A 12,990-nucleotide genomic window follows, 5' to 3' on the forward strand; every position below is an offset into this window, starting at 1 on the left:
CAGGTCTGTAAACCAGAGCAATCAGTGTTGGCATTTTAGATGTGTCTAAAACAGAATAGTTAAGAATAGTTTGCAGTTGAAGAGCAGGAATTCAAGATTTGGACTTTATTACTGCAGGAAAAGAAATTGGAGCATATATTGTTGTCTTGTATTGTTGTGTGTGTATATTTTCTGGCAGAAAAATTTCTGTTCAAATATTATGTTTGTTTTTCATATGTATAATGTGCTTTTTTCACCACTGGAATTTACAGCAACAACATGTATATAAAGGCCAACTTTTAATCAGCAAAATTATAGGTTGCAAACTGTAGAAAGCCTGTTCCACAAAATGTGTAAGATTGTAATGACTAAATCAGAATTTATGCAGTCAAATTCGAACATTTGGTGTCTCACTTGTATCAGGAAAACATGCCAGATTGTCAAAGTAGCAGAATGCCTAGGGTGCTTTTAATTTTTTATTTTTATTTAGTAGTTAGCCAGAATGCCTTTTCTCAGTATATTATTGTTTCATATTTGTAGGTAATATATGCTTTGAACACTAAAAATGATGAACATGAAGCTGCTATTCAAGCCCTTAAGGATGCCCATGAAGAAGAAATTCAACAAATTCTTGCAGAAACAAGGGAGAAGATCTTGCAGTATAAAAGTAAAGTTGCAGAAGAAATGGATCTTAAGAGAAAGATCCAGGTTTTGGAGGAGTCACTGGAAGATCATAAAAAAATGAAACATCAGGCCTTGACAGAATTTGAAGCGTATAAGGATAGAGTTGAAGACATGCAGCTTTGTGCAGAAGCCCAGCATGTCCAACGTGTAGTGACGATGTCAAGAGAAGTAGAAGAGATCAGGAAGAAATTTGAGGAAAGGCTACGAAGTTTCATACAGTTGCAAGTGCAATATGAAAAGGACAAGCGCTCAGCTCTGGAAGACTTGAGAGCTGCGCATAGGCTTGAGATTCAAGAACTTCTGAAGACTCAACAGAATCAGAATGCAACCTTGAGTAAGGGACAAGAAAAGCTAGAGGAACTGCACAGACTGGAACTTGAAGACTTGAATAATAAAGTTGAGGAATTGAGACTGGAAAGAAAAAAACTCATTGAGGACTATGAAGGTAAACTCAGCAAAGCACAGTCCTTCTATGAACATGAACTTGACTCATTGAAAAGATCCCAGCTTTTTACAGCTGAAAGTCTGCATGCTTGCAAAGAAAAAGAGGTGGAGCTAAGGAAAGAGTTTCAAAATCAAGAAAGTATTTTACGGAAGAATCTGGGAAAACTTAAAACTGAATTGCAAATGGTCCAGGATGAAGCTGCCAGTCTTCGGGAAAAATGCCAAAAACTTCAGGTGGCTCTTAGTACAGCAGAAAACAATGTTCAGGTGAGGTCAATAATTTGTTGTTCCAAAAATGAGTTTATTTCTTTCTTTCGTTTTCCAGTTTAGGCTGCCGGACTATTACACTGAGATGATTGAAACATGTAAACTGAATTTTCTACTATTCATAATTGTTTTTCATCCACTCTAGATATTTTATTTATATTATTTAATTTCCCCAGTCTGAATTAATATATATTTGTTTATATTCCAGTAGACTCTAGAAATCCCAATCATGGGAAAGTTTTGTTCTCTTTGTACAAGCAAAGTGACTTGCTTTCCACTAAGCGTGAACAGAAGTTGGTTGTTCCAGTCATATTACCCAAAGTACAGTATACTGGACAGAGTATTCAAAACCATTACTACTTAGGGAACAGGAAAAAAAAAGTCTTGCACAAGTATGTTTTCCTTAGTTCTCCATGTAAATTCATCCATACCTCCCATACAAAAGTTTCAGAAGGAAGGAAGATGCTGATGACTGATAATGTCTGAATTGTTATGCTGATAAATGGAAACGCTAGAAAAGATGAAAAAAAGTTAAGAAGCAGCCTAATATATTTTACGGAAATTTAATAGAACAGACTATAAATAGGATGAATATTCTGTATTCAGTGCAGTTGTGGTTGTAGAGATCACTGGTGACTATCTGGCCTAAACATCCAGAGTGTTAAGAACAGTAGCTTTTTGAGAAGAAAAGAAAGCAAAAGCTTTCTGGATGTTAGCTTTCCTGGCTTTATAATAAAAAGAGCCTTCTGTGATGTTTTTACAGACAGTAACTAAAATGCTGAATATGTTTTCAGAGTTATTTTGATTCTGAAGTTGCTGTTCAATACTAACATTTCTTGTCCATAAAGAAGGACAAGACATCCCAGACAAGACATCCCCGACATACAAAGACAGGTCTTTTGGTCAGCAGAGAGATAGGACTATGTATATTGTCCTTAAAGGAAAAGTTTCTGTGAAATATTACTCGCTTTTTGTAACTGTGCATAAAGATCACTGTGGAAGAGCTTAAATATCTCACTTTGGGCAGTTTTAGTAACTCTCATGTTTCCAAGTATCTTAAATAAGATAGTTATAGCAGTTCTGGAAGAATCCAGGACTTCATTGGTTTGAGCTGAGATATACCATCAACTTGTGCCATTTATAATCTAATTCCAGCCAATCCTTTGAACTATTTTGCTGTCATCTTGTGTAATGGCTACAGGTAAAAGAAGACTCCCTTATTCCTGTATCAGAAGATGAATACAAAATAGTCTTTTTTTCCAGTCTCCCAAGGGTCTTCCAAAAGTCCATTTCCAATTCTGTTTAATTAAGGAGATTGAAAACTGCTGTAAGCATCCAACGTATTCTTCAGTTTGAAGAACTCCGAGATATGAGACACCAGGTTTCTCAAATGGATCCCGTGTTTATTTTTCATACACACTTTTGAATATTATTGCACTTTGCTTCATGCTTCCTTGTCATGCCATATATCTTCTATGATATTTTGGGAAACTCACATCATGGATATGATGTTAATGTTACAAGATTTCAGCTTGTGTTGAAATAAAATGTTTGCTGACAGGTCTTTTTTGTACATTTTCACCTAATGCTCATTTCAATGTTATTCTATATAGTTAGACGTTATACCATATTTCCTGTAGGTTCTTCAAAAACAGCTAGATGACGTGAAGGAGGAAGAGATGTCATTGCTAAGCAAACATAAAGAAGTGGAAAGTGAGCTAGCAGCTGCCAGAGAGCGCTTACAACAGCAGGCCACTGATCTTGTTCTCAAAGCCAGTATGTATGTTAGTAATGTAATCTAAAAAACGATCTTCATCTACTGATTCTTGCGTTTCTTTTTTCTTTGAAGCTTGTGGAAGTTTAGTGTGCCTAAGGACTGTTTCATGCTCTTCATAGAATCATAGAACTGCTCAGGTTGGAAAAGACCTTAAAGAACATCAAGTCCAACTGCAGCCTGACCATACTATCCTAACTAACAACCCTCTGCTAAATCATGTTTCTGACAAGTGTTCTTTTATTAATCGTTTTGATATTGCATAGTTTGCACTTAGAATTTTTTTTCTGTGTGTGTAATTAATTGTACACAAGTACAATGTTTTACTTTGTGTGCTCTGTATATATCTTATAGGCCTTGAATCATCTTGCATTAACTATATGTCATGATTTCATGACACTGTACTTGTATAATATGCTTCTGTCTTTCATCTGTGTGTTCTCTATGTAATCACCAAAAAACATTATTCCTGTTTCTCCATCCTTTTCATTTGCTTTGTGCTTTCACTGAGGTAGTGGTACTTTGCTTTACCTCTGCTTTCAGAAGATATGTGGTTTATTGGTTAATAAATTTGTTAGGATTTTCTTTATAGCTCTTTTCTTGACTTCTCTGTGCTTATTAACATATGGAATGACATATAAAATGGTTTAAGACTTGATTGTACATGTGTGGATTTTACCTCATTAGTATTGTATCTGTAGCAAACTGTTTGGTGATTGGGTATGGATTTGAACTTCATTAACTATACTGTAGGTAGACCAAAAATAAGCCCCTGCTTTATCTTTGGCCTTATTCAACTAGAACAATCATAGAAACATCTGATTATTTTCCAGAAGTTAGCAAAAGTGGGGGGAGAGGGAGGGGAGTGGTCCTTCCCAAGTGTCAATTTGGATAAAATCACCTTCTTTTGAGGGCTGGGATGTTGCCAGACTGGACCAATTGGTCTTGGAGACAGAAAATAATTCACAGCATTAACTTGCAAATACTGTAAAGTTACTATTACAAATGGCTACGTGGCCTAGCCCTTGAATGTTGTTTGTATATGTGGCCTGTATCAAGGCTTTATTTTTTTCCTTCAAATACTGAGGCAGTTCTATAGATTGGACTAATTGTATTTGCTGTCTGGAGAGCTTTATGCCTAGGATGTACACACTATGCATGTAAGGGCTTGAAATAGGCTAGGTTTTATCTTTTGACAATATAGAGGCCATATGGGACCCAAAACTGTGAGGTCCTTCTGGATGTAAATAGCTAAAAGGAATATGTTTCCTGTTAAGATAATCTCAGTTATAGCTTTCAAATGGGATGCCGATCCTCCAAAAAACCAAAAGGCATCAAAAGAAAGCTTCTGACCTGCAAAGATTCAGTTGCTTTTTAGTTGCTTAGTTTTTAGCTTTAGTTGTTATTCCTTGCATGCTGATTAAAATTAAGAATTTGATAACGTGTGCCACTGGACTTCAGTATTTTGTTTTCTTTTATGTGGCTTATTGTGGGGTAAAAATGCGTGGTTGTAGGTGAGGTTAGTTCTTTGGGACTGATTGTGCATCTTCTTAGTCCTGCCTACTTCTGTGCTCTCTTGGAATCAATATGCAACTTTGAATCAGAGAAATTGAAACTGAAGGAGCCCCAACAGCAAAGTCTCTGCAATTGTTGGATGTTTCAACAATAAAAATAAAAAAGAGTAAAATAGAGGGGAAGGTAAGAATTGCAGTGAGTGTGGAGATCCACATGAAAATTTCCACTAAAGTTTTTCTAGAAATCATTAGAGTATGAATGTGTACTTCATTTACAAGACCAATGACATGAGGTTTTAAAGAGTTTTGTTTTTAGGTCACATTGGAACGCTTCAAGCTACCCAGATGACACAAGAAGTTACAATCAGAGATTTGGAATCAGAAAAGTCTAGATTAAAAGAAAAACTATCCCAACTGGAAGAGGAAAGAAACTTACTACAAAGCAAAACACAGAGTCTGGATGAGCGACAAAGGCAGCAGATTCTGGCCTTGGAGAAGGTTAGACAACTTATTGGCTTCAGCTGAATAAGAGCAGAAGACTTACATTTATAAGGAAAAATGGATATATATTTTAATTTTTAAGTTTGACCTGGTTTGGACCAGTATTAGTTTGTTTCAAATGTACCTTACATTGCAACATGGAATAACTAATGTAGACCGTAAAGTGAGAACAGAGGGAAGTTAGGCTAGATACTGTTCATATTCTTTCAGACATCTTAAAAACGACATCATTTTACTTACTGTGATAAGCACAGATACCTAATATCAAAAGTGTCATGTTAGAGAGAAAGGTGAAGTGGTTAAATAACTTGAAAAAAGATTCTCTAAAGATCTTCTGTATATGTTTGAAAACAGTGAACTGAAATTTTCTGCAGACTTGATACCTGATGGCTCTTTGTTCAGATTAAATAGTACAAAACCCAAATTTTAATAGACATATTGCTTGCCTGAGTATACTTCAACTGCTTCTTTGCTTACTTGCTGAATTAATAAGTGTTTAGTGTCTGCTCAATTTTCTGTATGTGAAAGTTAATTTTTGTAGATTTATGTTATCAGTAAAGTTTTATGTATTTCATCTTAGTTTCCTTCTACATTCTTCTTTGAATTATGATAGGATTTTGTTACCCTTGAATACAAATGATTTTTTTTCTCCATCTTTTATAGAAAGTAAATGAAGCAAGAGAGACGCAACGTGAATATTATGAGAAGGAGTTGGTAAAACTGCAAGCAAGGTTAGAAGGAGAGGCTGCACAGTTGAAAGAGGCTCATTCAAAAACTTTAGAAGAATTGGCATGGAAACACCATACTGCAATCGAGGCTGCACACAGCAACGCTAATAAGGATAAGAAAAAACTGCAGATGGTAGGTTTGTCTTCTTTGAATAATCAAACAAATTCAAAAAATGCAGATGGTATAATTTGAACCCTGTAGTGCATCATTTTGTTGAAAGGCAAATTTTATCTGGAGATTTGCTGTACCACTCTGAAGAAACTGCTCAGTCTTTTTTAAAGTAACATATATCTAAAAAAACAACAACATGAAACTCATGCTCTTCTCTTTATAGAGAAGAATTCTCAACTCAAAACAATTTGCTTTGTAATGAAGACTACTACTTTTTAATTTAACAGGCGTCTTTTTCCAGTTCTTGTGGCCCATGAATGGTTGATATTTCACTCAAGATCAGTTTTTCAGCATCTTGAAACTGAAAGGCTTGCTGCTGTAATAGAATTGGCCTTTTGGGATAAGAGAAAAATGTTTTTGCTGTAGTCATTGATGCTTAGGGAAGGTAACTTACTGAGGGACACTGTGACACTCTTGCCTTTTGTAAGTAATTAAATTAGCTTTCAGTATGTAATAGTCTTTCCATATGGCTGATGAAAATATTTGAACCTTTTAGGTTATTGTAGAACACGTTTGCCTCAATGATGTTTTTATTAATTTACTTCATTATGTCTTGGCTACCTTACAAAACATTTTTTTGAAGAATTAGTTACTAAAATTAAAGTAGAGCGTAAAACAGAAGGCATCATAAAATAGTTGTTCTTAAGTCATGAAATTAGAGATGTTACCTTTTTTAACTATAAATATGAGAATTGTGAAACTTGATTCTAGTCAGGGGAAGTTAACTTATAGATATGTCAGGGTCTAGATCTCAATAAATCAACGAAAATGATCAGGGGACTGGAGCACCTCCCCTATGAAGACAGGCTGAGGGAGCTGGGCTTGTTTAGCCTGGAGAAAAGAAGGCTGCGGGGTGACCTCATTGCAGCCTTTCAGTACCTAAAAGAAGCCTACAGACAGGAGCGGAATCAACTCTTTGAAAGGGTTGATAACTGCAGAACGAGGGGAAATGGTTTTAAGTTGAGGGAGGGAGGATTTAGGTTGGATGTCAGGGGGAAGTTCTTTACAGAGAGAGTGGTGAGGTGCTGGAACAGGCTGCCCAGAGAGGTTGTGGATGCCCCGTCCCTGGAGGTGTTCAAGGCCACGTTGTATGGGGCCCTGGGCAGCCTGGTGTAGTATTAAATGGGGAGGTTGGTGGCCGTGCATGTGGCAGGGGGGTTGGAGATTCATGATTCATTGAGGTCCCTTCCAACCCTGGCCATTCTGTGATTCTGTGAAATCTTAATCACTGTACTGTCTCCTCTGTGGAATGTATGTCCTGAATCACAATTTGGGGTGGGGGTTTTGAGTAATTCAAGAGAGAAACAGATGGTATCAGATGGTCAGAGGTGTTGAGTTTAATCTGTGGAAGAAGCATGATCAAGAAAGCTTTGGATAGTGGACATGGAGATTTCTTTGGTACTGAAAGACTAGGAAAATTATCTGGTAGTCTTTGGAAAGAATGGGGCATGAAGAGACTTTTAAAGAATGAGAATAGAATCCTGAAGAAATGACTTAAATTTCTTTGCATCTTTTTTTTCCATTTATAGTATGGACTGCTGCCATTTTTGTAGCTTATCAGCAGATAAAAAGATGAAAATAGAAATGCTAATAATTTTTCAATACTGCACAGCTAAACTGAGAGGTGTCATAAAGAATCTAATTACTCAGTTATCAGAATAGAGTCTGAATGGCACCAGTGAAATTTTGCAAACAGCAGATTTCATGATACAAACAGAACAAGTCTTACTTAACAAGCATTATTTGTCATGTGGTGAGTTAGCTGGGCCTGGTAAAGAAAGCATACATTCGTTATGTTGTATAGCAGTGTACTATTCAAAGTACAACCCTCTATTTTGTCACTTTGTCCAGCTTCTACCACAATCAGATTTATTTCAAGCTGTGTATTTTTATTATAGCATATTGTAATATATAGAGCATTTGAGTTAATAGACTGCTAGGCTTAATATGCTCACCACCAGCTCAAATAATCAGATAAGGAAGGGTTGGCCTCCATTTCTTCTTGAAATGAGCCTTATGACAATATGTTGCTGTTTTTCCTTAGAGTTTTATCTGTTTTTATGATAATCTTTTTCCTCTTGAATTTTTGAGCTTTGAATCTTCATTTCTCCAGAATCTTACTGATGCTTCAGTTGTGCTTTTTGTATCATGCAAGACTCTGGTCTATGTATTTTCTCATAACTGTTTCTAAGATATTACTGATTTCTTAGAATTCTGAGCCATGGTATTCACAGATGCTGTGAATTGATGCTAAGCCTTGCATTACAGCTGAATTCCTAGTAGGAAGTTAATAAGGGAGCCAGTAGTGTAAGAGTCCTGTGTTACCTGGCTCTGGAGCACCTTACTTGGCAACTTTAATTGTCTACAAGATGACTTGGTGGTGAATGAGTTAAGTATTATTCAACTGAAATATGTAATAAAGCTGTTAGTTTTAACATACTTCAGCCTAAATGTCTCGTGACTGAAAATTCATTCTGAATATTAATAAAGTAAATTTGAAAAATAAAATTACATTTTTCCTTCAGCAAAAAAGCTTCCAACAAAGACATAAACAATGTAAACTCATGTAAGAGCTCATCCAACAGAACTGTTTTCAGAACTCTGTTAACACTTTTTTCATTCAATTTTTGTAGAGCTGATTATTTGCGTGTAGCTGAAATTGAAAACAAGATTGCTGATTTCTTTCAATTCTATATAAAATTTATTTTAATTGCAGAGCTGACAGAAGGCTGAACTGTGAAAGTAAGTAGCTGTAGTTTTAATGATTTTTCTAATTAAATGCAAAGCGAAACTAGTGATTGAGAAGGAAGTATTGCATAACTTTATTTTGTGGTTAATCAAGGATGTTAGATGGCAAACTGAAAAATTAATACCTCCATCTTAATTGGACATAAATGTTTGTACTTTGACACTTGGAGGAAATGACAATTCCTGCTTGAGATAAGGAGTATTGTTTATGCCAGGATGAAGAGTTGTCATGTACTTGTACTTTTTTATAATCTTACTGCATATTTCTTTCACTTTTATTTCTGAAGGAGTTAGAACAGCAGTTTGAGAAGGAGAAACTGCATTTGGAGGATGACAAGAATCAGCTTCGACAGCAGCTGGAAAACCTGAGGGAAGAACTGACAACGAAACTGACTTCTGCCAATCAGGAGGCAAGAGTCAACTTAATTGTATCAGCTAACGTTTCTGAGCTTGATCATCTGTGCATTTAATCAATAATGATCTTATACTTAATTTGTGCTTAGAGTCCTGTACAAAGCCAGGACTATACTGTTCAGTCTGTGTAGTGCATTATTTCTAAAAGTAGAATATTTGTCAAGCATGGTAAGTTACTTGTCTGCTTCTGAGCAATGGATTAATTGTCTTCTCCAAAAACATCAAAGCAAAAAAAGTGTAAAAAAAAAATTGACAAGAACAACCTTACTTGTGTTAACTCTGCTTATCTTCTCATTAGATATTTAGATCTCTACACAAAGCATGTCAAGAGAAATGTGGGGGGGCGAGGGGGAATTTATTTTTGTTTAAAGCCATACTGGTTCATAATTAGCACACAGTAAATTTAGTCAACTCCCTAGCTTCATATGTAGGTTTCTCCAAAAGTACTGCCTTCTATTTATTCCAGTGGAAACTACAGCAGCGACAAAGAACACAGTAACACTGTTTGATAGAGCACTTTCTTAACTACAAAATACTATTTTTCAGCATAGTCACCACCACTAGCATGCAAGTTACTTTTGGAGCAGCATCTTCTATATTTCCAACAAAAGACTGTATGCCATTCTTGCTTATAAGGAGACAAATTATTTACAGTGTACTAATATATTCATGAATGGCATAATTGCATAAGATTTCCTTATTATTTAGATCTGTAGGACTATTGTTAATTTTTACTGCAAGTGATGTGGTAGTGCCAAGTACATAATGATGTATCTCAGGGACGTTGATACAATTTTAGGAGCAGTTTTTCATGTCAGGATTCTCCTCTAAGTAGCAGTGCTTTGTAGTGAATTACGGAATTACTAGTTTGCATATAGCGAGAAGGATCCTAGAGGTAAGTGCTTAAAATGATAAAAGTTTTTCCTCTAACACCTGTCATGCCAAAGCAATTTGGGATTCCTTGCTGACAAGAAAGGGGTAGTCTTTCTTCAACGTTTTATGGGATTGCCTAAATGGGAGAGAGTTCTAGGGGGGTGTGTGTGTGTGAGTGGGTGGGTGGATGGGTGGATGGATGAGTGTTTGTGTGTGTTTAGAGTAGCTAATAGTACTTGCATGTAATTTTGCTGACATACAAAAACAGTAGTTAATATTGCCTGTTCATATTCAGAAACCAAAAGTTAGTCTTTTAAGACACTTGTGCCTCGATACTTATATCAACAGAAAGAGACTATGATAGGCTATTACTTCTCTAAAGTCTTAAATTCCTTTTAGCTGTTGTTCTTTGGTCTTGCAGGCCTGCCATTATTCTGTTTTTCCAGTCTGCACATTTAAAAACTTTTTCCCTTTTTTATAGCTAGTTCACACTCTTAAAGCAAAGGAAGTATAGTATTGTTTTACAGATGGGGAGCTGAGGAGCAGTCAGCCAAACATGAAAGTATTGTTACGAGTAGTTAGGAATATTAATCACATATTTTGAGAAACACGGGGATATGATGTGTTTACAGGCTCTTCTGTGCAATATGACAGGTTGTCTCTGCTATGTGGTGACTCCACATGCCTCAAGAGTAACCTCTTGGTTACTCTTCGGTGACCTTTGTACAGAGCCTGTGGTTTCTCACCAGCACTCTGTGCAAGAATTCGTAACACCAAACTTTGGAAGACTAGAGTAATCACTAACAGCATTACTACTACTACTACTGTAGTATCACTATCACTAGCAGTAATAGTTAATAGCAAATGAAAATGCCATGGAAAACAATACCACAGATTAAGCCGAAATCTTAGCTGCGATGTAAGAGTGATAAAATTATTAGAGAACATCCAAAGGAGAAAGATGGTGAACACTTTTGAGGGCAAGATGTATGAGAGGCTGCTGAGATCTCTTGGTTTGCTCAACCTTGACAAGAGGCTGAGGGGAGGCCTCATGGCAGCCTGCAGTTCCTCAGGAGGGGAAAAGAGGGGCAGCGCTGAGCTCTGCTCTTGTGACAGGGAATGGAGTTGAGCTGCATCAGAGGAGGATCAGGTTGAGGACTGGGGAAAGGTTCTTCCCCAGAATTTGTTTGGGCATGGGCACAGGCTTCCCTTGGTGGTTGTCAGCCTTAAACCTGGTGGTGGTCATGAAGATTTGAACAGTGCTCTCAGACAAAGAGTTTGAATTTTGGGTGGTCCTGTGGGGAGTGAGGAGTTGAGCTCCATGATCCTTGTGGATCCTTTTCAACTTGATTCTATGTCTCTGTGATACGGTCACGTAACAGATATTAGGTTGAGCTTTAAATGGGCTGACTTATGGACAATCTGAAGACAGAGGAACATAAATCTTGGCACAAGTTAATTTATCTGTTTATGTATTTCAAAATAGTGTTTCTTGTGATTTTAATTTGCATAAAATGTGCTTTCTCACAGTAAAAATACTGCTAATTTCAGAACTTTTGTGTAACGTCATTCCTTGTGTAATCTTTTAAATCCTTTTATCCCTGTTTAAATTATTTAACTTATAGTATATTATAATTTAGCTCTAATACACAAAGATTAAGTGATATTAAAAGAGAATAGAACAGGCTGTGCAAAGAAAAAAATTATTTGAATTAGAAATTGATAGAAGGAAATGAAACCAAGTTGACTTGACTGGTATTAATAATAATTATGTAATTAGTGTTTTTTTTTAATTATATATTGAAGGTATGTCGTCTGCAAGATCTTGTACGAAAAAGTGAACAAGGCCTTGGTACTGCAGAAGGACATATCTCCAGTCTTCAAGAAGCTCAGGAAATACTCCAGAAAGAACTAGAGTTAACTAGAGCAAGACTGCGAGAGACCACAGATTCACTGTATAATGTTGAGGTAAACATAATGTTGGAGAATAAATTGTGCAAAATACCATTGCAGTGATTTCAGTCTTTTATTAACATGGCAAGACATATTGTAGTTTATACATTATTGAAAGAGGTTTATATAGTTCCATTAAAAGACAGTTTTCACTTCTAATTCGAAGCTAAAATGAAAAATCTCAAAATCTTTTTTTTTAAAGAAAATTTCTAATGTTTGATGCATATTGCTACAAACACATTTTTGATAGTTAATATAACTGTAGCACTTTTTTTGTAGTTAATATAAACTCTAGCTGCCAAAGTATGCCTGTGCAAAATATATCCAGAGTTGAATTTTTCAGGGATTTGAGTGAATGTAAGAATTTCATGAAAATGTAAAAAGGATTGTGTTAAACCACTCCTAATCCAGACAATAGATGCTAACTAAACAAGACACAGAACAAGACTCCAGTTATAGAATTAATTGAAAAATTTGTTATTGTTTTTTGTTTGGTTGGTTTGTTGGTTTTGCCTTTCCCTAGAGGTCTTACATCATACCATGTTTAACCCAAATAACGGTCAGTCTTTATTTTGGATTCAGATTTCAGAAGGTCCTTAAGAATAGTTTAGAGATATATGTTATGATACTTTAGAAGATGAGAGACTTACATCCAGAAAATGTGACCTCTTTACACAAAACAACTCATTTGTCTGATCATAAATTTTGTCAACTTAGTAGCTTTGTCAGCTTTGTAGCTTTTCTGGCCTCTGACCTTTTTTCCAGAGATGAAAAGCTCTTACTAGTCCCACAGTTTGTCAGCTCACTGTAGTATCTTATACATCTGAGACATTTAAATCTTTATTAATATTTCTTCTGCTGTGTAGTAATTAGAAATTAATTCCCATTTTATTTCCAGTAAGAAAATGGGGAAGGAGAAGAAAGTATTGTTTTTTTTTG

The 12,990-nt window shown here is 35.9% G+C and overlaps 1 protein-coding gene across 1 annotated transcript; it reads left to right on the forward strand.

The window, feature by feature from the left end:
* Positions 1-523: 523 nt before the first annotated feature.
* LOC100549920 (protein FAM184A-like) lies at positions 524-12,129 on the forward strand. Its single transcript, XM_019613033.1, has 6 exons — positions 524-1,374; positions 3,015-3,150; positions 4,979-5,160; positions 5,827-6,024; positions 9,099-9,221; positions 11,905-12,129. The coding sequence occupies exons 1-6, from the start codon at positions 664-666 to the stop codon at positions 12,112-12,114; spliced, it is 1,560 nt and encodes a 519-aa protein (XP_019468578.1). The 5' UTR covers positions 524-663; the 3' UTR covers positions 12,115-12,129.
* Positions 12,130-12,990: the final 861 nt, after the last annotated feature.

Source organism: Meleagris gallopavo, chromosome 2, assembly GCF_000146605.3.
Source record: "Meleagris gallopavo isolate NT-WF06-2002-E0010 breed Aviagen turkey brand Nicholas breeding stock chromosome 2, Turkey_5.1, whole genome shotgun sequence".
Classification (NCBI taxonomy): domain Eukaryota; kingdom Metazoa; phylum Chordata; class Aves; order Galliformes; family Phasianidae; genus Meleagris; species Meleagris gallopavo.